Below are 25,677 nucleotides of genomic sequence, written 5' to 3'. Positions count from 1 at the left end.
GAAGGCTTCATAAAGCATTCATACATGTCATAACTGTGTGACATAATCATACATTTATTTATTCATATTTATCTTTATTAAGAGTTGGCTTAACTGTGAAAAACCGCTGGATAAAAAAATTTTTTTATTCACAATTTAATGTTGTGCACTTATTTATTTACATTCGTTCTAGTGAGCATTTCTCCTTTGCCAAGATAATCCATCCACCTGGCAGGTGTGGCATATCAAGAAGCTGATTTAAACACCATGATTATTATACAGGTGCATCTTGGGTTTGTGTTTGTATTTATTATGGATCCCCATTAGCCAAGGCAGCAGCTGTACAAGGCAAGGATGGGGGCAATAAAAGGCAACTCTAAAATTTGCAGTTTTGTCACAATGCCACAGATGTCTCAAGTTTTGAGGGAGCGTCCAATTGGCATGCTGACTGCAGGAATGTCCACCAGAGCTGTTGCCAGGGTATTGAATGTTAATTTGTCTACCATAAGCCATCAATTCAGAAAATTTGGCAGTACGTCCAACCGGCCTCACATCCGCAGACCACGTGTAACCATGCCAGCCCAGAACCTCCACATCCGGCTTCTTCACCTGCGGTATAATCTGAGACCAGCCACCCGGACAGCTGATGAAACTGAGGAGTATTTCTGTCTGTAATAAAGCCCTTTTGTGGGGAAAAACTCATTCTGATTGGCGGGCCAGGCTCCCGAGTGGGTGTGTCTGGCTCCCCAGTGAGTGTGCCTGGCTCCTAAGTGGGTGGGCCTATGCCCTCCCAGGCCCACCCATGGCTGCGCCCCTGCCCACCACCAATACCAGCCTATTGACTAACTGACCTCCCCCTCATCTCCCTCCCCACCCCAGGAAGGTGCAACACCAGAAGATAGGCCTACTGGGCAGGATGAGTTCCAGGGGTGCCAGGCCCTCTTCTCCCCCCAGCTCGCTGGAGCGCCCGGCATCACAGGACTCCATGGAGGACTACTGGAGCGAGGTCAAGAACATCGAGGAGGATGGCGAGCAGGGCCACGAGGACCTGCTGGAGAGGGGCAGCATGGATGGTCTGTACCATCCAGGGTTGTATTTATTCAGGCATGCAACAGAAAAACCATAGAGGTGGTTACAAATGTAGATTTTGATCGATACTATATACTGATTTGTCTAAATTATTCTTCCTCCACATTCCAGAGGCTGAGCTTGAGGAGGCGTGGCTGCAGGAGGCGGGTCTGTCCACATTGGTGTCGGGGGAGTTGGGGGAGGGGCCTGCAGAGGCGCTGCTCTCCACGCTGACGCGCTCGCAGGCCGCCATGGTGAAGAAGCGTGTGGACAACTACACCCTGACCATGAGGAAGAGGAACAAGCAACCGGCCAGACACGTCCAAGACATCTTCTCAACGCCAGATACATTGGTGGGTGCTTTGGGTTACGGCAAGGGTGCTTTGAGTTAAGCACTCAGTAGTTGTGTTTATGGAGTTGGTCTCTATATTTCCGATTTGAAATCCTTACAGGAAACATGTTGACATGAAGTCTGTCTTATGTCTGGCCCTTGATAGGCTATGACTGGTGCTTCTGCCCCTTGGTGCCCCTATGGCCTAAATTCAACTAGATATAGAAACTTTGGTAATCTCACTTTGTGCTCCTGATCCTCTGGCAGAGCCAGACAAGCCTCTGTAACCTCAGTACGTATCCAAATCCTGTGTGTCAGGGATGGGGGTCGGGTCACAAAAAAATCTGATCTCATCATGAGGGGCCGCAGTTAATTGCGGGTCAGCGTACCCACATAATTTGTTTTTATCTGACTTGGTTAATTGACTGACTATCAGTAGCTAGGTATCCATCCAATTTGCGACAGATTTTCATGTGAAAATTCAAGAATCTGCGTAAAACAATATGCACATTTTCCAACAGAGTGTTTCCATCAAACTGACTTTTTGTGGACGTGATGACGTAGTACACAGATAAGTAACTGAGGCCTAATGCAAGTTAAATGGGTTTCCATTGCATTTTCAACTCAACTGATGGTTTTGTCACAAAATCTGTTGCGTTATACTGTAAAGCAAATGTGCCCACTTGAGCACACAGCCATGCAATGTCCATATACATATCAGTGACTTTCAACGTGACACTGTCATAGGATACCGCCTTTCCAACAAGTCAGTTTGTCAAATTTCTGCCCGGCTAAAGCTGACCCGGTCAACTGTAAGTGCTGTTATTGTGAAGTGGAAACTAAGAGAAACATCAGCTCAGCCGTGAAGTGCTAGGCCACACAAGCTCACAAAACGGGACCGGCAAGTGCTGAAGCGTGTAGCGTGTAAAAAAACGCCTGTCCTCGGTTTCAACAATCACTACCGAGTTCCAAACGGTCTCTGGAAGCAACGTCAGCACAACAACTGTTCGCCGGGAGCTTAACGAATTACGCTTCACCATCTGGCAGTCCGACGGACAAATCTGCGTTTGGCGGATGCCAGGAAAACATTACCTGCCCGAATGCATAGTGCCAACTTTAACGTTTACTGGAGGAGGAATAATGGTCTGGGGCGGTTCTTCATGGTTTGGGATAGGCCGCTTAGTTCCAGTGAAGGGAAATCTTAATGCTACAGCATAAAATGAAATGGTTTGTCGAGGTCATTGTGGAAGAACTTGACTGGCCTCCACATTCACCCAACCTCAACCCAATTGAGATGGTTTGGGATGATTTGGACTGCAGAGTGAAGGAAAAGCAGCCAACAAGTGCTCAGCATATGTCGGAACTCCTTCAAGACTATTGGAAAAGCATTCCAGGTGGAGCTGGTTGAGAGAATACCAAGATTGTGCAAAGCTGTCAAGGCAAAGGCTGGCCACTGTAAACACTTTTTTGGTTACTCCATGATTCCATATGTGTTTTTTCATAGTTTTGACGTCTTCACTATTACTCTACAATGCAGAAAATAGTAAAAATAAAGAAAAAGCCCTGAATGAGTAGGTGTGTCCAAACTTTTGACTGGTACTGTATATCATTTTATTTGGGGGGGATGGATCCAAGGCCCTTCAAAAGGGGCCACCAGTTGCCCAGTTGGCTAGAGTAAGGAGACGAGCTTCAGTAGACGTGCTTCAGACACTCAGGTGTGTTACCAACCAGTATTTAAACACCAGCCCAGTTGGTATGGGCCAGAACCATTAGCAGATGAGAGGGGGTGGACAATGGAAACACAATGTTCTCATGCTTGCCCAACCCTATAAAGCAGCTCTCGGCAGATAGCTGCCTCTTTCTCGGAAATAGAACTGGACCCCTGACTGACTGTTAGCTGCAATCTGGATGAGCAACAGGCAAGAGAAGAGTGACGGGGAAGTCCAATACTGTTTTCAGATAGCAGCGTACCGCACACACTGCTTTAGATCCAAGGACATCAAATAGCATAGCAGCATTGTAATACGTTCTGTAGGAAGGGTTGGTGGTATACCAGGTAGCAAGCCCACAGAGTTGTCATGGGAATTTGGAACACATATCCAGACTCCACCCTGAGTAGCTAGCTAGCTGCTATGGCTATTAAAGGCTGTTGTGTGGCTATGAAGTCTTGATCGAGATTAAGATATTTACAGCATGAATGAATGGGGAGGGGTGTAACTCATAAAGCGCCCATGCCGAAGAGTGCCACAAGTGCCCCTGTCAGCACTGCTGTGTGGCGGTGGCAGTAGTCTCAAGGATGAGTCACAGATCTGGCTGGGGGCACAGGATTCTGAGTCATACGCACCCCTCAGTTCCAGTGACAGCTGATTCCAGGGCACAGAGAAAGCCTTCACCCTACTCCAGCTAGAATACTGTCTTACTGGCAGGCTTCACAGACCACAGTTGATTTTTTTTTGTATGATTAAGGAAATGGATTTAGGCCCCAAGGACATGGAGTCTGGATCCATTAACAGGCCAGGCCATTCAGTCTAAATGAGGATGGATTAAAGACCATGGCCAGTTTTGTCAAAATCTGATAGTGGAAGATGGTGGCGTCTCTTTTTGTGTTTGGTTGGTGGAGTGTAATATTACAGCTAATGTAGTTATTTTAATTGCTTACCATTTGAATTCATACGTAATGTATTTAGGCAAATGTTAGTATTTTGATGACTATGAACTCAAGCTCTTTCTCAGACCTGTGAAATGCAATTTTATGTACATGGAACAGTACAAAGGCAACATTTCTATATCCTAGTGCTGTTGACTGGGGTTTGGTCCATGCTCTTTTCGCTGACTAGGAGGTGTACAACAAAACAAAACAGCTGTCTCTGTTGAGCGTTCCATTGATACCCACTCTCCTCTCTCCCCATGTCAGCAAATGTACTGCAGAGCCATATGCTAGTAAGTGCATTGGAACGAAACAGCCATATCCCTTATTGCTGTTCACACATCTGATACTGTGACTGATGAGATGGTCAGCTGAACACAATGATGGTGTTAATTCAGTTCACTGTAACGCCTGGTATCGTTTAGAAGAAAATGTACTCATTTCACCATAGTCAAATGCTGAAGCAGGATTCATATTTTCACGCGTCCCACTTCAAAAGCTAATGTTTAGTTGTTGATAATATTTACTTTGTGAAACAAACTCCACACACACACAGAAATGAGCATAAATGATGATCGTGTATGTCCCCCTATCCTTTTAGTTGGTTGATCCCATACCGCCTGTGTCCCCCAAGTCACCCAATGGACACATGGCTTCCAGATGCATCCACCGGACGTCTTCAAGAGGTGAGTCTATAGTCTCTCAATATGTTACCACCATTTAATGTCCCCTATTAGTTTAGTTAGATTTGGTCGGCTGACGCAACCAACTGTGAGGCTACCACTCCAGTGGGTTGAATCAATGTTGTTTCCATGCTATTTCAACCTAATTCTGTCAACGTGATTGGAAAACACATTGGACTGTGACCAAGTTGTCAACATAGATCATTTCCATCTGGTTGGTTGGACTGATGTCTTTGCATAGGGGAATATACTGGTGATGTGCCCATCATTCTGACTGTGTGTATGTTCCAGTGCGGCCTGCTTTTCCCAGCTTCTCCCCGGTGGAGAGACGTGTTTCAGAGTGCCCTCCCTCTCAGGATACCTCTGACACCCTCTCTTTCGAGGTGCCTTACTCCGAGGGCGTCACTGCCCACCGCAGGGGCCGCCAGGGGGACTGCCAACGCATCCGCAGAGATGACCCCGACCTGCCAGTGAGTCTCACCTCTGACCTTTTGGAACTCCAAAAGGCGTTTATAAACAAATGAATGCAGTAGAAAATGAGAGAGCGACAGACATGTGGAAGGGATTGTACAGGACAAAAAGTGTCCGAGCGGGGATTTGAACCCCAGAACCCCAGGTGGCTGTGTGTGGTCTAGTCTGGAGGAATCCATGTTAACCAATGGCCGACCTCTGGCAACCTGTTTGAATATATCAAATGTGTTGATGATCGAGACTGTTTCTTATGAATGAACATGGTCTTGTCTTATGTCTTGTATAGACATTTCAGCTGCCTAGGCCTAAACTAGGCCTCACCCACATCCAAGATCTGTCTTGTGCGGACATGAAGAAGATCGGCTACATCTCTCTGATTGAACTGACCACGTTCTACGACTGCCTGGGCATTGAGCTCAAACGCAACCGAGCAGCACGCAGCAAGGCCCGAGGTGGGTGTTTAACTGGGTCATGTTCATGAGGCAACAAACGAAAGAAACCCCACGTAAACAGGACGGGACTACCTGGAAAATAAAACATTTAGTTTTATGTTGCAAGATGTTTTGAGACATTTTCAGTTGCGTGCCCTAATGAACACCGCCTTGGTGTTTCACATCCTATTTTTACATAGACACGTCATTGGGGTTTTGAACTCTCTCTTTTTTCCCTCCCCTCCACAGTAAGTGGTATATTTGGAGTTCCCCTGACCACTCTACTGGAGAACGACCAGAAGAAATTCCCCGGGTCCAAGGTTCCTCTCGTCTTCAGAAAGGTACTGTACCTGATTGGTTCTATTTGTATTGGTAAAGCCCCCCTTACTTCTACTTTGAAACCACAAGTGTTTCTCCCCTCTGGTTATAGGAATATAGTTATATAAATTATACTGGGGGGAAATCCCTGCTTATTCCCCAATGGAAAATTATATGGGGTTATTGTGCGTTGCCAGTTCTCCTATACTTCTATGGGTCAGTTAAACTCTCCCTAAATCTCTTACTCCCTTATTTCCTTTCTCTCTTTTTCTCTCCCCCCACCCCTGTCTCTCTCCTCCCCAACTCCTTCTCTCAGTGCTACTCACACCTTGAGCTGGGCAATATTTACAAAAATTCATATCGCTATAAATTGACTGAATTATTACAATAATAATACATTGAGCAATACATTTAAAACTGTTGTTTTTTAACTGTTGTTTTTTAAATATTACCTTTAAAACTTCTACTAATACTTTGAATGTTGTGCCTATCAATTTTACGATTAACAATCACCCATATTACAAACGTATTTAATTTAAAACTTCACATTTCTCTAGTAGGGCCCAATAGGTTATTTATCGTAATGAACAATATCAGAAAACGTCCAGAATAAGTGGTCGATATTGTCGTATCGATATACATTTTTGGTTTATCGTCCCAGCTCTACTCTCCCCCTCTAACCCGTAGTATCCTGACCCTCATCCCTTCCATCATGCTTTTCCTACTGAAGCAACCCTTTCCCAGGACCCATCACTCCCTGACTCCTCCTCCTCAGCTGGCCATCACTGCTTTGTGTTAACCTAATATGTGTCAGGGGATGCCCACACACGGAATGCTCCCTCCAAGAGCCTCTCCTGTTTCACTATCAGTACTAGAGTCAGCCTTGTTAAGCGTTGCTTTCACACGTCCTCACAAAGACATTCCGGAGAGACTAAATGTCAGAAGTCCACCATATACTCCTTTTAAACCGACTGAGTAGGAGAGGGGAGGGAGGAGAGTCAAGTGATGAACTATAAGCTATATATACTGTTATTTTCATTTGTGTTGTCATGTCAGCTAGGGATGGATGTTAGTTATTGTCCATTTCTATCATAGAATATGTTATCTCTGATATTTTAGAAATATGTCTGGGATGGTATATGCAGTGCCTTCAGAAAGTATTCACACCCCTTGACTTTTTCCATATTTTGTTGTGTTTCAGCCTGAATTTGCAATTGATGAAGTTGTGATTGTCACTGGCCTACACACAATGCCCCATAATGTCACATTGGAATGATGTTTTTAGAAATATTTACAAATGAATAAGAAATGATAAGCTGAAATGTCTTAGATGTAATAGAATATGTTAGCTATTATAGCTCATATATGTTAGAAATATATCTGTGACTGTATATAGGGAGCTGTACTGAAAATAACATCTGACTGTTTAGAGTCCCAGCAGCTGCCAGTGAGTCAGCCAGTGGCACGGACCTAACCTTGGCATAGCTGAGGATTAAGGCACAAATAACCCTGTTACCAGCAGTCAATTTCCAGTCTATGCAGAATTTGCCTAAAATAAGTCACATTGACTGTCTAGACTGACTACAATTACAGGTCACGTATAGTAAATGACTAGAGTATTGGGTATCAAGGTGATGTTTTATGGATTTGGTAGATACGTGGCTTCTGAACGGGAATTATAGGACTTTTCTTTGAAGCAATTGTTCACTGCTATATCAGTGTTGGTTTATCTTTTGCAGACCTGGAAAGTGGTTTCTGGAGGAGGACTTGATCAAACCATTGCTTCAGAATGCATATTTTGTGTGGTCTAGTAAACAGATAGTTAGCCTTTGGGATCCAAAGCTTGTCATAAAATACAATTGTTGGGTTGCCTTACTCTCTCATATCTGTCATATTGCACTTGCAAAGATCCCAAAAATGATCAAGTGTTAGTACCTTTCAAGGGAAATATTTTATCAGTCGTCACGAAGAGGCAGGAAACAGGAGGGTTGTGTCTTTCTTTTGGAGTGGACCAGGTGTGTGTGAGATGGCGGGTCTGATAGCGTTAACCTCAGGTTGCTGACATCTTTCTGTAGAGACGAGATGACTGAAGTCTCCAGTCCAGGTGTGAGTCATGTTCAATAGAGGAAAACAAGTTTGGCGGTGGAGAACAAACATCAAGGCCCAGCAACCGAATCTGTGGGCGCTTTTATCTCTAGTTGTAAATATGACTTGAATGCTGTTTTGTTAGTGGTTTGAAGACCTCCCTGTAAAAAAAAAAGTTTGCACAAAAAGGACTTCCCTGTCTGTGGAAACCAGGAAGAGGAAACGAATGCAGTCAGATTTGGTTGATTTTGTTTTCAGGTGAGAGTCGAGTTCACATAGAAATGTCCCTCTTGGTTTGTTAAACTTGTGGTTTATAAAATGTGTATGCTTGTGTTTGCAGCTCTTGTCCAAGCTGGAGCAGACAGGACTACAGACTGAGGGGATTCTCAGAGTACCAGGGTCTGCATCCAGAGTAAAGGTAAGCCCCTCTCCCCTTTCCACTAATACAACTGGAGTTTTTCATACTTTAGCTGTCTATCACCAATCATAGAGCTATCTTGTTCTGTGTAACTCTAGCCCATGTCTACCACTGTATAAACATTTCACTGAAGGGAAAGATATGTTTGTTCTTTGATTTATTGCTGTACTTGATCCCATCTTATATTATCCTACTGGTTACCCTCCTTTTCATCATTAGAACAAGCAGACTGAAGAGGGGATTTACCCCCCCACTCCCCTCCATTTTGATTTGTTAGGTACCATGGCAGGTCACTCCTCTACACACACTTGACATCTCAACCAGAGGAAGCATGTGGGTATTAGGTTCCCCAAACACACATGGTGATGGTTAGGGATGTGATTTGTTTTTATGGAGGGGTCAAAGGTGACCGTGGAGTTGAGATTAACCACAGGAGGAACCATTGTGGAGATGATGTGTATATTTTTGTTTTGGTGTTGGTATTTGCAGCATCTGCGCCAGGAGCTGGAGCAGAAGTTCTATGAGGAGCGGTTTGACTGGGAGCAGGTGAGGCACAATGACGCAGCGGGTCTGCTGAAGATGTTCATCAGAGAGCTGCCTTATCCTCTGCTCACGCTCCAGCACTTACCGGCCTTCGCCGCTGCACAGAGTGAGTGCACACAAATGTAGGCCTGTACGCTTACCGTTAAGTGGATACATAATACAGTGCATTTGGAAAGTATTCAGACCCCTTGACTTTTTCCACATTCTGTTACATTACAGCTTTATTCTAAAATTGATTAAATTGTTTTTTGTCCTCTTCGATCTCCACACAATACCCCGTAATGACAAAGCAAAAACAGGTCTTTGAAGTGTTAGCAAATGAATATACGTTTTTGGTTGATATTTCACATTTACATAAGTATTCAGACCCTTTACTCAGTACTTTGTTGAAGCACCTTTGGCAGTGATTACAGCCTCAAGTCTTCTTGGGTATGATGCTACCATCTTGGCACACCTGTATTTGGGGAGTTGCTCCCATTCTTCTCTGCAGATCCTCTTAAGCTCTGCCAGGTTGAATGGGGAGTGTCGCTGCACAGCTATTTTCAGATCTCTCCAGAGATGTTTGAACGGGTTCAAGTCCGGGCTCTGGCTGGCCCACTCAAGAACATTCAGAGACTTGTCCCGACTCCACTCCTGCGTTGTCTTGGCTGTGTGCTTAGGGTTGTTGTCCTGTTGGAAGGGGAACCTTCGCCCCAGTCTGAGGTCCTGAGTGCTCTAGAGCAGGTTTTCATCAAGGATCTCTCTGTACTTTGCTCCGTTCATCTTTCCCTCGATCCTGATTTGTCTCCCAGTCCCTGCTGCTGAAAAACATCCCCACAGCATGATGCTGCTTCACTGTAGGGATGTTGCCAGGTTTCCTCCAGATGTGACGTTGGCATTCAGGCCAAAGAGTTCAATCTTGGTTTCATCAGACAAGATAATCTTGTTTCTCATGGTCAGACTTTCTAGGTGCCTTTTGGCAAACTCTAACCGGGCTGTCATTTGCCTTTTACTGAGGAGTGGCTTCCATCTGGCCACTCTACCATAAAGGCCTGATTGGTAGCGTGCTGCAGAGAAGGTAGGACTTCTGGAAGGTTCTCCCATCTCCACAGAGGAACTCTGGAGCTCTGTCAAAGTGACCATCAGGTTCTTGGTCACCTCCCTGACCAAGGCTCTTCTCCCCCGATTGCTCAGTTTGGCCAGGCAGCCAGCTCTAGGAAGAGTCTTGGTGGTTCCAAACTTCTTCCATCTAAGAAGTATGGAGGCCACTGTGTTCTTGGAATTGTTTTGGTACCCTTCCCCAGATCTGGGCCTTGACACAATCCTGTCTCGGACCTCTACAGACAAATCCTTTGACCTAATGGCTTGGTTTTTGTGGGACCTTATATAGACTGGTGTGTGCCTTTCCAAATCATGTCCAATCAATTGAATTTACCACAGGTGGACTCCAATCAAATTGTAGAAACATCTCAAGGATGATGAATGGAAACAGGATGCACCTGAGCTCAATTTTGAGTCTCATAGTAAAGGGTCAGAATACTTATGTAAATAAGGTATTTATGTTTTTGATTTTGATACATTAGCAAACATTTCTAAAAACCTGTTTTTGCTTTGTCTTAATGAGGTACTTAATGAGTTGAGAACAAGTTCTCATTTACAATTGCGACCTGGCCAAGATAAAGCAAAGCAGTTCGACAGATACAACGACACAGAGTTACACATGGAGTAAAACAAACATACAGTCAATAATACAGTATAAACAAGTCTATATACAATGTGAGCAAATGAGGTGAGATAAGGGAGGTAAAGGCAAAAAAAGGCCATGGTGGCAAAGTAAATACAATATAGCAAGTAAAACACTGGAATGGTAGATTTGCAGTGGAAGAATGTGCAAAGTAGAAATAATGGGGTGCAAAGGAGCAAAATAAATAAATTAATTAAATACAGTAGGGAAAGAGGTAGTTGTTTGGGCTAAATGATAGGTGGGCTATGTACAGGTGCAGTAATCTGTGAGCTGCTCTGACAGTTGGTGCTTAAAGCTAGTGAGGGAGATAAGTGTTTCCAGTTTCAGAGATTTTTGTAGTTCGTTCCAGTCATTGGCAGCAGAGAACTGGAAGGAGAGGCGGCCAAATAAATCATTGGTTTTGGGGGTGACTAGAGAGATATACCTGCTGGAGCGTGTGCTACAGGTGGGAGATGCTATGGTGACCAGCGAGCTGAGATAAGGGGGGACTTTACCTAGCAGGTTCTTGTAGATGACATGGAGCCAGTGGGTTTGGCGACGAGTATGAAGTGAGGTCCAGCCAACGAGAGCGTACAGGTCGCAATGGTGGGTAGTATATGGGGCTTTGGTGACAAAACGGATTGCACTGTGATAGACTGCATCCAATTTGTTGAGTAGGGTATTGGAGACTATTTTGTAAATGACATCGCCAAAGTCGAGGATTGGTAGGATGGTCAGTTTTACAAGGGTATATTTGGCAGCATGAGTGAAGGATGCTTTGTTGCGAAATAGGAAGCCAATTCTAGATTTAACTTTGGTTTGGAGATGTTTGATATAGGTCTGGAAGGAGAGTTTACAGTCTAACCAGACACCTAAGTATTTGTAGTTGTCCACGTATTCTAAGTCAGAGCCGTCCAGAGTAGTGATGTTTCACAGACGGGTAGGTGCAGGTAGCGATCGGTTGAAGAGCATGCATTTAGTTTTACTTGTATTTAAGAGCAATTGGAGGCCACGGAAGGAGAGTTGTATGGCATTGAAGCTTTCCTAGAGGGTTGTTAACACAGTGTCCAAAGAAGGGCCAGAAGTATACAGAATGGTGTCGTCTGTGTAGAGGTGGATCAGAGACTCACCAGCAGCAAGAGCGACCTCATTGATGTATACAGAGAAGAGAGTCGGTCCAAGAATTGAACCCTGTGGCACCCCCATAGACTGCCAGAGGTCCGGACAGCAGACCCTCCGATTTGATGAGGAACATGTTTTATTTAATCCATTTTAGAATAAGGCTGTAACGTAACAAAATGTGGAAAATGCAAAGGGGTCTGAATACTTTCTGAATGCACTGTACATATACTAAAATAGCTCTCTGACACCCTTATCTCTACTGACCTGTAAGCAGAGACTAATTATGCAGTCTATTCATGCTATATATCACCATGGTGAGCATTGTTTACAGCACATGTAAAATGCACTACATGACCAAAAATATGTGGACACTTACTCGTCGAACATTCCAAAATCATGGGCATTAATATGGATTTGGTCCCGCCTTTGCTGCTATAACAGCAGCAAGTCTTTTCACTAGATGTTGGAACATTGCTGCGGGCACTTGCTTCCATTCAGCTACAAGAGTATTAGTGAGGTCAGGCAGTGATGTTGGGCGATTCGGCCTGGCTCGCAGTCGGCATTCCAATTCATCCCAAAGGTGTCCGATGGGGTTGAGATCAGGGCTCTGTGCAGGCCAGTCAAGTTCTTCCACACTCATCTCGACAAACCAATTTCTGTATGGACCGAGCTTTGGAACTAAGGGGCATTGTCATGCCGAAACAGGAAAGGGCCTTCCCCAAACTGTTGCCATAAAGTTGAAATTACAGAATTGTCTAGAATGTTATTGTATGCTATAGTGTTAAGATTTCACTTCATTGGAACTAAGGGACCAAGCCCAAACAGCCCTAGACCATTATTCCTCCTCCACCAAACCTTTGAGTTGGCACTATGCATTCAGACAGGTAGCGTTCTACTGGCATCCGCCAAACCCATATTAGTCTGCCAGACTGTCAGATGGTGAAGCGTGATTTATCACTCCAGAGAACTGGTTACCACTGCTCCAGAGTCCAATGGCTGCGAGCTTTACACCACTCCAGCTGATGCTTGGCATTGCGCATGGTGATCTTAGGCTTGTGTGTGGCTGCTCGACCATGGAAACCTATTTCATGAAGCTCCCGACGAATAATGATTGTGCTGACGTTGCTTCCAGAGGCAGATTGGACCTCGGTAGTGAGTGTTGCAAGCGAGGACAGACACTTTTTACGCTCTTCAGCACTTGCCGGTCCCATTCTGTGAGCTTGTGTGGCTTACCACTTTGCAGATGAGCCATCGTTGCTCCTAGACATTTCCACTACATAATAACAGCACTTACATTTGACAGGGGCAGCTCTAGCAGGGCAGAAATTTGACAAACTGACTTGTTAAGGTGGCATCCTATGATGCTGCCACGTTGAAAGTCACTGAGCTCTTCAGTAAGGCCGTTCTACTGCCAGTGAGTCTCTATGGAGATTGCATGGCGGTGTGCTTGATTTTATACACCTGTTGCTCGTGGCTGAAATAGCCAAATCCACTCATTTGAAGGGGTGTCCATATACTTCTGTATATGTTGCTTGTAATTTATGATTAATATCCAATTTTTCTCTTAAATGTATTCTTAACGATGTCAATAACAGTCAACAACACTTCCACCAGTTGGTAAAGTGAGTGTGTTTGCGGAGATATCAGTGTATTTTCCCCTCTGTCCCTCCTCAGGTGTCTCCTCTCCCAGACACCAGATCCAGGCCCTGCACCTCCTCATCATGCTGCTCCCTGAGCCCAATAGAGACACACTCAAGGTGAGCATGATCTTTGACTAATGCCCCTAAAGACCAGGGTTCACATCCTTTGTCCCAAGACTCATGATCATGGACTGAGAGACTACACTTTCAACTGTGACCTCACCACCCTACACACACCTATCCCACATATCCAGTCCTAAAATAGCTCAAATAAGTGCAGAGGCTAAGAATTTTTTTCAATTGGGCAACTGTGTCCAACTATGCATTCCTACGACTCATAAGCCAATAGTCACAACCATGAGTGACTAACATTCCATTCTAAGGGGCGGTTGCCTTCGTACATGTAAACAACCATGAAGTGTTGCTCAAGCCTCAGTCAAGGCATAATATGATGACTTAACTTGGCACACTTGAAGTGAACTTGAAGAGTAACAACTATGTTTAAGTATCGTCCCATGAATGGCTTATTGTATGAAGTTTAGATAAGAGGTTTTTGAAGGTGTGAAGGGAAAATGGGTGACAACCTTCTGACGTCCTCACTTCCTGAGTGGACAGTATATAAAATGACGTGTGTAGGATAAGATATGAGAATGTGTTTCAGTATGGGCACATTTTGGATCAGTAGGCCAGAGTTACCCAGTGATTTTGCCAGTGCAAAGGTTGAACCTGTTTTCTTGAAGGAATAAATCCGAGGAGCGCACACACACACACACACACACACACACACACACACACACACACACACACACACACACACACACACACACACACACACACACACACACACACACACACACACACACACACACACACACACACACACACACACACAGACCCAGTCTAACCCCTCTGTGCCCCTCTAGGCCCTGTTGGAGTTCCTAAGGAAGGTGGTAGCCTATGAAGAGAAGAACAGGATGAGTCTGTGGAACGTGTCCATGATCGTGGCTCCCAACCTCTTCACCTACCGGGGCAAGAACGCCAAGCAGGAGGAGATGCAGGCGGCAGCCGGGGCGGCCCACCTCGTACGGCTACTCATCACATACCAAGAACTGCTCTGGACCGTGAGTTTGCAACACACACGTACACACGTTCCTTGAACACATACGAGATGGGATACGTTTACACACGACACATTCACTCCCCCAAACATATGTCAACAGTCATCTGGCCTCATCAGGACAGACCAGGGTGCTATCCAACTACAGTAGGACTGCAATTTCCCAAATTGGTGGTTGAAATATTATGTCTATACTGCTCCAGCATAACATCTGCAATTTTAAGACTTCCACTACAACTTCTGTAATTTTGCTTAACAAAAACCTCACGTTCAGTAATTCAAGACAAGTCATTTTTTTATGTAGACCTTGAGCCTGGTTAAACAAGACTGAAAGCTGAGCTCACCATTGTTTTACTGGGGGGGAAAGTGTTTATGACGAAAACCCATGAGGGAAGTGATCCAGGCACGTTGTATGAAACGCAAAGAGACAAAGAGCAGCTTGACCCACATCTGGGGACTGCTGCCTGACCTATTAGAATACAATGCATAGGACAATGCATAGAATGTAATGCCACTACAGCCCAAATCACCAAGCCCCCGGGCAGACGGGGAGAAAGTGAAGAGAGAGAGGGAGGATAGAGAGATGAATAGGTGTATTGTTCTCTCCTCAGGTGCCCTGCTTTCTCATCTCCCACGTGAGGAAGTTGAATGAGGCTAGCAAGAAGCCGCCCAGCTCAGAGAAGACCAAAAGGAAGCTGCTAATGATGAGGAAGAGGAACGCTGAGAAGACTGAGAGGAGCGAGGTAATGATTACTGACTTTATGGACTCTAAACTACTTTAACCCCAACTTGAAATGGTCAATTAGATTTATTCTCAATGTTAGTTTGACTTGACAACAATATCATAGGCTATTGGGTGTATGCTTGCTCCTGAACGTATCTAATTGGATGTGGTCGCCAGGTTGAGGTTTACTCATGTAATGGGACTTAAATTCAAGTTGGGTCTTTTCTTTGTCCACAGTTGACTGACCTCCGAGAAGGGGTCATCAGGGTTCACGCACCACTACAAGCTAAGATCTCCATGGCGATCCAGTTGGACAACGAGACCAAGGCCAAAGATGTGATGGCGCGCTTCGATTATGAGAACGGGTCAGTGGAGGAAAAGTGATGATTACTTATTTCTTCAATGCCTCTGTTGATGTTGCTAATGTATACTATAGGGATGTCTGGGTTTATTAAAATCATTATCTTTTTTTATCTCGCAGTCGTGGCACCAGAAGCACTAGCCAGAGGCCAGTACAGTATTTGTTTGAGGTCGGAGGAAACATAGGTATGTATGATTACACCCGTTTGACTCAAATTATTTTCAATCAAAGGATTATTGTAATTTCTGTCTTCTTTAATGGAACTAAAACAATAACTTTTCTCTCTAGGCGAGCGCTGCCTGGACCCTGAGACTCACCTACTAGACGTGTACCATGTGAATCCGCACTGTGAATGGCTTTTAAAACCCACGACCACATGAGAACTGAGGACTCACTCACTCAACACAGTCAGCAAACTGAACCACTGCCCTCTTGTGGCCGTCTTGGTGAACTGAGCATGCATGGAGACCTTGTTGACTGTAGATTCAGTTAAGGTTTTATCCCAAACTATGGACCACTAAAAAGAGCGAGAGCTGGAAGATGAACTATGGAGAGAGACATTCTCCTCCTGAAGGAAGGACTCAACATAGGCCATGTTTGTGGGATTGAACCTTATAACAAACTACTAAATAGGACAGAAGCACTATACTCTGACTAGCTGGGTTCTGGATGGAAGTATTTGGAGGTGGGACAGCTTTGTAAAGACATGCCCCACATACGTGAATGACGACATCCCATTGCTTGCCATTTGAATTTTTTTGTGCCAGATATTCACCTCCTGGGTCGTTCCACCAATTCAGTACCTTTTGAGGACAGTAACCTATTTTACACTACTATTTCAATATTAGATGTTCAATGTTTCTTTTGAAAAATGTTTTTTAAAAGGAATAGTCTTGCCACATTAAAACGAGTGTTCAGTTTACGTAACAGGATTGACCTTAAAATGATGGACAGACTAATCACATGAAATAATAATCTTCAGAAATGACTTTGTCAAAGCAACAAAATAGCACGGTTTTACAAGGATGGTGAAATGTTGAGTTTAAGTTGCTTAAAATCTTCTGAAAATCAGAGGGTGCAAGGAGGGACACTAGCAAGTCTTTATTTATATGAAAAATCTGATTTATTGAATTTTCCATGTGGTCTATATCAAAGGGCACTTCATTTAATAAAACAGGGTTTTAAAATTCAATATTGTTGCACAATTTCTACATAAAATATTAAAAGGATGCAAAAGGAACTCTTCGTGGAACGACCCTGCTACAGAGGCCATGGACACAATAACAGACCATGTGTACCACTTCATGCAAGACCCAGTTAACATTTACTTGCTATATTTATACCACAAATTTATCCTGATAATTGTATTATTACACATACTCCATATAACTTTATCATTTATAAGAGCATAATGTTGATTGCAAAAATATTGGGAGTGAGGAGATTCAGAAGACTAGCAGTTTGGGTTGTTGAGTTCATGATGGTGAGGGACAAGTGGAGATGGGAGAGACCTGATACTGAATACAGACATTGGCTCTGTCTGAAACTTTGTTTCATGGTCTCCTGTCCTGCTGACCGCTGATCGGTGTCTAGAACTGATCAGGACAAGGCAGGTGAAAACAACGTAGTGGAAACCTATCCAGTCCTTTCACCTGCTAGTGGTCATCAAGGACATGAGATAAGGAGAGGAAGCGGTTTCAGAGTACTGAGACGCAGGCCCACATCGGAACTGTGACCAACGATTCAGGCCATTGTTCAGCCCACCTTCTTTGCTTTGTGGATTTGCATGTTGTGCACTAATATAAAAATATCTCCCTCCTGACACATCTCCCCACCCCAATGGACTGTGAATGTTGTACATGTGACTTGTAGAAAACAATGTACACACTACACTATGACTTAACAACCCTTTCAACCCTACCTGTAGGCCCAGTCTACATCAGAGACATGCATTACTAATGAACTAAACTGACTTTGCATGCCTGGAGAGTGCTTACAATACTTTAATGAAGGAAAGGAGAAAAGGCATAGAGTGGCCATAAAAAAAGGCCCTTCATAACAGTGTTAGCCTGGCTTCCAAACTGATTTCATTACATTTCACCATCGTTTCTTTCCAAACGATGGTAAGAGCAGTGTTCAGCCTGGTTTCACCAGGCTAGCAATCACTTGCTTATGAACTTGCGAATAATGTTTACTTGCAGGGCGTGTCTGTTTTAGCCCAATCAACCTCTCTCCACTTTATTTTACTCTGTGGTCTTAGTAGTTCAATGTTTGCCTGTGCCTTGGTGGTCAGCCTGTGGTTTTTGTTGTTTAAGCAATTGTGTCAACAAGACAAAGGTCGTAATGTTGATTTGACTTTGCGCAGGACTTTTAAAAATGATTTATCCTTCCAAAGCCATTGTGTAAACATTTTTTTGTAAATGATTGTGCACCATAGACTCTTACTATGTGTGTATTTTCTGTATATAGAATACTGATTTAGCATTTTTACAAATTTTAATTTGCATTTATTTTATGAATATTATTTGACCACTGTTGACAGTTTTGGCCAAGTGGCACAATGTATCTGACACCGTAACAACTGAATATAACGTGTCTTTCTCTCTTGCCAGAACTGTGTTGTGAAATATGTTAGGCAAAAAATCAGCTCAGTTTCTCCCCCAAAATAGCATGAACACTAAATTCAGAACATTATTCTGCAGGTGCTCCTGGGAAACTATGCAGAAAGACAAACAGACATGGTATAGAACGGAAAACATCAGAAGGATGACCGCTATGGGAGCAGCTTTGACAAGCGTGTTATGCACTGCATAATATGTGGGCAGGCCTATAGTAATAGAGCCTACAGATCAACTATGACTTTGATATACTATGATATTGATATTTTTTAAGTATTTTATTAGCAAATATTAATTTTCTAGAACATCGCATATAGAAACTAAGACATTCTATTGTCCAATTAATTTGAGGAGTCAAAATGCACAAAAGAACATGAACACCAACACAGAAAATAAGTTGATAAAAATAAAAATAAACACTTTCACATTGACCAAACATTACTTCAATCTTTCTTTACAAAACATTACAAATGGAAGTAATTTCAGAGGTCAAATTTCAATGGTCAAATCACATGGTCATAGCGTTAGATATGGAATGGTTTGGTATGGCTGGTAAAGTTCTGGTATGGTTGTGGCAAGGTTATGTGGCGGTGCTGGGGCAGGAGTGGGGTGACACTCCTTGGAGGGTGAAGGCAGTACTGAAGTCCAGGATGTTGGTCGTGTGACCCTTGATCAAGCGGATGTTACGCATACATCCACGGAACGGCATTCTGGATGTCAGGCAGTTCTGTTTCACACCGACTGTAAACAAAGAGCGAGGTCAATACATGGGTGCTAACAAATTCATTGACTTGACACTGGAAATGATCAACATCAAAGCAATGGGATGATAAAGGCCCAGTCCAGTGAAGTGTCGTGCATTTAGGGTATAGGGGCTGTTTGTGGAAAGAGACTGAAGGTTTTATAGAGGGGGAACGTACCAGGGAAGCCTCCCACGTAGACCGGGTCCTTGGTCTCAGCCGAGGTGGACTGGGGGTGGGGGTTGTCGGTGAGCACCGTGACTCCGTCCACGGTCAGACTCAGAGCGTTCTTGGTCTTCTTTGCCAGCAGGGTGTGCCAGAGACCGTCACACAGCCACCAGCCCAGCCGCGAAGTGGCCGACACCCGCCCGGCACCGTTGTTCACGTGGAACACCGCCTGTCCGTTGGCTAGCTCCAGCCCGATGGCGTCCACCTTGGCACTGCTGACCCCAAGGAGGACTCCATCTGACACTGTGCTGCGGAACTCCAGAGACACCTCCATATCTGAGCCCACTTTGTACCCATTCTTTACTGCAGGGGACAAACCATAACGAACCAGTTTACATCACTATGTCATACAGTCAAGGAGGACACATTAAGGCACTCCCATTCATATTTTTAAACAGTTAAATGTAGCTATGCATTGAGCTTGTTAAAATGATCTCATCCTAAGCATTATTTCGGTTGAAAATCTATCAGAAAGGATGTGGAAATGTTGACTTTTTAAATATAGTTGGCAGAAAAATGTAAAATGGCTTTTTTTTTTGTGTTTTTCGCTTCACAAAGACTTTGGCTTGAAGTACGGAGTTTATGGGCGTTAGTACTCACTCAGAGCAGCGTATCCGCTCCCATTGAAGAAGGTCCCGTCCTGGGCTGCGGTGAAGCAGTGCGCAGTAGATTGTTCAGACACTGGACTCTGGGTGTTCAACTTAACACTGTTCATCAACACCTTCTGGATGCAGCCTGCCAAACTATGGGTCACCTGCATGAGGGAATATATATATTCATATTTGGGGTTGTGGATAAAAAATTTACTCAGCAGAAAATGTACCACTTGCTTTCAACACAAACAATGACATAAAAACTATATTTCAGCATGAATAGCAAGTACACTGACTATACCAAACATTAGGAATACCTTGCTAATATTGAGTTGCACCCCCTTAGCCCTCAGAACAGCCTCAATTTGTTGGGGCATGGACTGTACAGTCATGGCCAAAAGTTTTGAGAATGACACAAATATTAATTTTCACAAAGTCTGCTGCCTCAATTTGTATGATGGCAATTTGCATATACTCCAGAATGTTATGAAGAGTGATCAGATGAATTGCAATTAATTGCAATGTCCCTCTTTGCCATGCAAATGAACTGAATCCCCCCAAAACATTTCCACTGCATTTAAACCTTGCTACAAAAGGACCAGTTGACATCATGTTAGTGATTCTCACGTTAACACAGGTGTGAGCGTTGACGAGGACAAGGCTGGAGATCACTCTTGTCATGCTGATTGAGTTGAAAGCTTCAAAAGGAGGGTGGTGGTTGGAATCATTTTTCTTCTTCTGTCAATCATGGTTACCTGCAAGGAAACACGTCCCGTCATCATTGCTTTGCACAGAAAGGGCTTCACAGGCAAGGATATTGCTGCCAGTAAGATTGCACCTAAATCAACCATTTATCGGATCATCAAGAACTTCAAGGAGAGCGGTTCAATTGTTGTGAAGAAGGTTTCAGGGCGTCCATGAAAGTCCAGCAAGCGCCAGGACCGTCTCCTAAAGTTGATTCAGCTGCGTGATCGGGGCACCACCAGTACAGAGCTTGCTCAGGAAGGTGTGAGTGCATCTCCGGAGAAGACAAGGTGAGCGCTACCATCAGTCCTGTGTCATGCCAACAATAAAGCATCCTGAGACCATTCATGTGTGGGGTTGCTTCTCAGCCAAGGGAGTGGGCTCACTCACAATTTGGCCTAAGAACACAGCCATGAATAAAGAATGGTACCAACACATCCTCCGAGAGCAACTTCTCCCAACCACCCAGGAACAGTTTGGTGAGGAACAATGCCTTTTCCAGCATGATGGAGCACCTTGCCATAAGACAAAAGTGATAACATCAATATTTTGGGTCCATGGAAAGGAAACTCCCCAGACCTTAATCCCATTGAGAACTTGTGGTCAATCCTCAAGAGGTGGGTGGACAAACAAAACCCCACAAATTCTGACAAACTCCAAGCATTGATTATACAAGAATGGGCTGCCATCAGTCAGGATGTGGCCCATAAGTTAATTGACAACATGCCAGGGTGGATTGCAGAGGTCTTGAAAAAGAAGGGTCAACACTGCAAATATTGACTCTTTGCATCAGCTTCATGTAATTGTCGATAATAAGCCTTTGACACTTGTGAAATTCTTGTAATTATACTTCAGTATTCCATAGTAACATCTGACAAAAATATCTAAAGACACTGAAGCAGCAGACTTTGTGAAAATGTATATTTGTGTCAAAACTTTTGGCCACGACTGTACAAGGTGTCGAAACCTTGCCACAGGGTTGCTGGCCCATGTTGGCTCCAATGCTGCCCACAGTTGTGTAACGTTGGCTAGATGTCCTTTGGGTGCTGGACCATTCTTGAAACACATGAGAAACTGTTGAGCGTGAAAAACTCAGCAGCGTTGCAGTTCTTGACACAAACCGGTGAGCCTGGCACCTACTACCATACCCCGTTCAAAGGCAATTCAATATTGTGTCTTGCCCATTCACCCTCTGAATGGCACACATATACAATCAATGTCTCAATGTTTATAAAATCCTTTTACCTGTCTCCTCCCCTTCATCTACACTGATTTGAAGTTGATTTAACAAGTGACATCAATAAGGGATCATAGCTTTCATCTGGTCAGTCTGTCATGGAAAGAGCACGTGTTCTTAATGTTTTGTACAATCAGTGCATGTTGGGTGTTGTAGTTGAACTTACATTGCCTATCTTCTTGGCGGTGTAGGTCTGGGGAAGTCCTCCCAGATACAGCTTGTTCTCCACATCCAGAGTGTTTCCTTTAGCCGGCACTGGAGTTGACGGCTGGCCGTCGACACTGATAACCACACTCTTCTTATTGAAGTCCGTCTTCACCTGGACACCCACAGATACACGACAGGGTTGGGGAGAGTCATGACAACCTGCATGGTAATATTACTGCTTTCAGTTATGATCCGAAACGAACTTGAATTGTGACATACTTGGGCTTTTGTATTCATTAATGATATTGTTATGCGTCCCCTGAATCGACAACAATCACTGCAATCTACTATCGCTCTTGGCCCAGAAGGGCATATAGTCACTAACTGTGTGCCACTGGCCGTCGTTGACGGGCACAGGGAAGGTGGCGGTGGCGGGGCCGCTGCCCTTGTCACAGGTGAAGAACAGATGTCCTCCCAGCAGCTGCAGAGTGGCGTAGTCCATCTGGTTGGCGTGGGCCATGTAGTAGATCAAACCACTCTGGGTATAGGTACGCACCGACAGCTCCAGAGAGAAACTGTCAGGAAGAGAAGCGAGAAGAGACATGAAGTATTTAAGCTACTGACAAAGCTATATTTTGAGTTAGCTATGATTTACTGTAAGATAAAGACTTTTGTTAATGGTTTGGTAGACCTATAAATAGGCAATGAATGGATATGACAATTTGTGGATAATTGTCAATAATACACAATTGAAGTGGACATTTGTTTAGGAGTACCAACCAATCTCATAATAATCATATATTGATGAATGCATCCACCAACCAAAAACATGTCTCACAACATGTTTGGAATGACAATAGGAGTTGGCAAGAGCATAAGCAGATCTGGGATCAGGCTAATTGAACTGTGCCTTCCTCTCAATCACAAACAATGTAGGCTACAGTGAAACACTTGAGAAGAGTTCTAGCTAAGTCAATGGGAATGTATAACATTAGCCGTGCTCGTTTCCAAGCAGTCCTGGAGTGCCTGGTGAATAATACATATTTAAACAAAGAGAATGGGTCACAGCCGAGACAGGGAATTAGGTAGACCTTGGGGAGGCTATTATAATTCTTCTCTTTAATGAAGAGATATGCACTCATGCTCAGAGAAAAGCAATCAACGATGATGGCCTTGAGGTTTTTTTTGCAATTCACTATCCTGTATGTTACACGACATGGCCAAAGGTATGTGGACACTTGCTCATCGAACATCTCATTCCTAAATCATGGGCATTAATATGGAGTCGGTCCCCCCTTTGCTGCTATAACAGCCTCCACTCTTCTGGGAGGGTTTTCCACTAGATGTTGGAACATTGCTGCAGAGACTTGCTTCCATTCAGCTACAAGAGCATTAGTGAGGTGGGGCACTGATGATGGGCGATTAGGCCTGGCTCGCAGTCGGCGTTCCAATTCATCCCAAAGGTGTTCGATGGGGTTGAGGTCAGGGTTCTGTGCAGGCCAGTCAAGTTCTTCCACACCAATCTTGACAAAGCATTTCTGTATGGACCTCGCTTTGGAACTAAGGGACCTAGCCGAACCAAGAAAAACAGCCCCAGAGAATTATTCCTCCTCCACCAAACTGTACAGTTGGCACTATGCATTGGTAGTGTTCTCCTGGCATCCGCCAAACCCAGATTTGTCCGTCGGACTGGCAGATGGTGAGGCGTGATTCATCACTTTAGAGAACGCTTTTCCACTCCTCCAGAGTCCAATGGCGGCGAGCTTGACACCACTCCAGCCAACGCTTGGCATTGAGCATGGTGATCTTAGGTTTGTGTGCGGCTGCTCGGCCATCAAAACCCATTTCAAAAGCTCCCGACTCCACTTTGTCCATGACAGCCAACAGAGGCTCATCATAAGACATCCCTTCTTCCATGTGTCCCTTAGGGTCAATCTTCAATGAGTTTAAGTTTTATTTTTTGTAATAAAACGTTGCTTCCAGAGCCCGTTTGGAACTCGGTAGAGAACAGATGATTTTTACACGCTACAAACTTCAGCACTCGGGGGTCCTGTTCTGTGAGCTTGTATGGCCTAACACTTTGTGGCTGAGCTGTTGTTGCTCCTTCACAATAACAGCACTTACAGTTGACCGGAGCAGCTCTAGGGCGGAAATTTGACAAACTGACTTGGCATCCTATGACGGTGCCATGTTGAAAGTCACTGAGCTCTTCAGTATGGGCCATTCTCCTGGCAATGTTTGTCTATGGTTATTGCATGTATGTGTGCTCAATTTTATAAGGCTGAAATAGCTGAATCCACTTATTTGAAGGGGTGTCCACATACACTGCATGGCCAAAAGTATAGGACTATGCTCTCCATTACAGGAAGAGTACTTAGTATGATGGTTGTAGAGCACACCAAGGCAAAGTATTAGCTAAGCAGCTAGAACACCTTCCTACGCCATTTCAATGTACTGGAATGCTGGCTTGAACCGGTTTTACACAACTAGCTATGGGCCAACTGATATCAAGGCTAACATGACTCAAATTAGATACAACACTATGAAGTGAGAATCCCTAAAGAAATGAATATAGAATTGTGACAATCAGAGAAATGACATAGAATATAATCTCTATGATAAAAACCATGCTGTGCCATATGACATGTTTTGGAGAGGGTAGTTCAACGAGCCAGCTGTCAGTACTGACCTCCTCCTCACTGTGTTGGGGTTGATGCTGAGGACCATGTGACTGTGTCTGGAGATGCCAAACTGCTGGGCTTCTGGGATGGATGAGGTGTTGTCCATCGATGCACACTGGAGACAAACAGAGGGAACACAGAACGATGACGGACAACACAAGGAACTATCTGTGACAACATGGTGACCTGTTTGAAGAGCTGCAGCACAGTAAATCCCAACAGATAAGAGGTGTGTGTGTGTCTGCTGTACCGTGAGTGTGCCGGGGGTGAGCGCGCTGAGCTGGCCGGGGGCTGGTGAAGGGGTTCTGGCAGGGTCCGGAGTGGGCTCGGCATCTAGGTCAGTGTCATCAGGTAGGAGGACCCTTTTAGGCCTCTCCTCCAATAGACAGCTGTCCATGTCCACGTTGTGGTACCTCACAGCAGCTGACAGGTCCAACAACCTATAGGGACACAGCACAACATGGGTCAGACCAAAGAGTAACCATCAAGGCCCCAATTGAGGAAGGATGCCATACTCCTTGTTACCAGCGACCCCAAAAAAATATTCCTCGAGATAATGCTTAGTCTTGCAAACGTACTTATGGCATCCTCGATTAAAAACATCAACTACTCCAGCACAGTGTGACAAATGAAGTATCGTTGTGTATTGGGTGTGTAACTCACTTGGAATCCAGGGCCAGGTTCCTGATGCAGCCGTAGAAGGAGGAGGTGGTTCGGAGCAGCCCGGCGCCCTCTGCTGGTGGGACTCCGCCCATGTACAGAGAGGTGAGGGTCAGAGAGGCCTTCTCCGAGGACAGACGTACCATCTCCTGGTGGTCCTCATCCACTAGTACAACCAGCATCCTGGATGGATGACACACACAGTGGTAAGTTACTACGTGTCAATAATAACAACGCAGTGCTATTCATCTTAGAATAGACTTCTTGTATATTATTCCATACTGGACAACATGATTATTAAAAGATACAATCTGCAATATTTACTGCTGTTCAACGGACATTTCAAAGTTGATTTAATCCCATGGCAGTTGTTATATATATCCATCCTA

The 25,677-nt window shown here is 44.4% G+C and overlaps 2 protein-coding genes across 5 annotated transcripts in view; one reads left to right on the top strand and one right to left on the bottom strand.

The window, feature by feature from the left end:
• Nucleotides 1-18,247, top strand: part of LOC124039617 (rho GTPase-activating protein 18-like) — a 49,780-nt gene extending 31,533 nt beyond the window's left edge. For all 4 annotated transcript variants that reach the window (XM_046355773.1, XM_046355776.1, XM_046355774.1 and 1 more), the window contains exons 2-15: nucleotides 859-1,052; nucleotides 1,180-1,400; nucleotides 4,627-4,711; nucleotides 5,000-5,178; nucleotides 5,466-5,631; nucleotides 5,860-5,951; nucleotides 8,354-8,431; nucleotides 8,921-9,080; nucleotides 13,473-13,555; nucleotides 14,362-14,559; nucleotides 15,167-15,298; nucleotides 15,517-15,644; nucleotides 15,761-15,825; nucleotides 15,929-18,247. In XM_046355773.1, coding sequence (XP_046211729.1) covers nucleotides 859-1,052; nucleotides 1,180-1,400; nucleotides 4,627-4,711; nucleotides 5,000-5,178; nucleotides 5,466-5,631; nucleotides 5,860-5,951; nucleotides 8,354-8,431; nucleotides 8,921-9,080; nucleotides 13,473-13,555; nucleotides 14,362-14,559; nucleotides 15,167-15,298; nucleotides 15,517-15,644; nucleotides 15,761-15,825; nucleotides 15,929-16,020 — 1,873 coding nt within the window. In that variant the 3' untranslated portion in view covers nucleotides 16,021-18,247. The remainder of the gene's footprint in view (nucleotides 1-858; nucleotides 1,053-1,179; nucleotides 1,401-4,626; nucleotides 4,712-4,999; nucleotides 5,179-5,465; nucleotides 5,632-5,859; nucleotides 5,952-8,353; nucleotides 8,432-8,920; nucleotides 9,081-13,472; nucleotides 13,556-14,361; nucleotides 14,560-15,166; nucleotides 15,299-15,516; nucleotides 15,645-15,760; nucleotides 15,826-15,928) is intronic.
• Nucleotides 17,915-25,677, bottom strand: part of LOC124039618 (laminin subunit alpha-1-like) — a 76,595-nt gene continuing 68,832 nt past the window's right edge. The window contains exons 50-57 of the mRNA XM_046355777.1: nucleotides 25,292-25,471; nucleotides 24,879-25,068; nucleotides 24,637-24,743; nucleotides 22,333-22,522; nucleotides 21,967-22,119; nucleotides 19,827-19,980; nucleotides 19,179-19,529; nucleotides 17,915-18,999 (exon numbers count right to left, since the gene is read on the bottom strand). Of these exons, the coding sequence (XP_046211733.1) occupies nucleotides 18,839-18,999; nucleotides 19,179-19,529; nucleotides 19,827-19,980; nucleotides 21,967-22,119; nucleotides 22,333-22,522; nucleotides 24,637-24,743; nucleotides 24,879-25,068; nucleotides 25,292-25,471 (1,486 nt within the window). The 3' untranslated portion in view covers nucleotides 17,915-18,838. The remainder of the gene's footprint in view (nucleotides 19,000-19,178; nucleotides 19,530-19,826; nucleotides 19,981-21,966; nucleotides 22,120-22,332; nucleotides 22,523-24,636; nucleotides 24,744-24,878; nucleotides 25,069-25,291; nucleotides 25,472-25,677) is intronic.

The sequence above is a fragment of the Oncorhynchus gorbuscha genome, linkage group LG07 (assembly GCF_021184085.1).
Source record: "Oncorhynchus gorbuscha isolate QuinsamMale2020 ecotype Even-year linkage group LG07, OgorEven_v1.0, whole genome shotgun sequence".
In the NCBI taxonomy this organism is placed as follows: Eukaryota; Metazoa; Chordata; class Actinopteri; order Salmoniformes; family Salmonidae; genus Oncorhynchus; species Oncorhynchus gorbuscha.
Note: the sequence above shows the minus strand (reverse complement) of the source record. Positions and strands in the feature narration are given on the sequence as shown.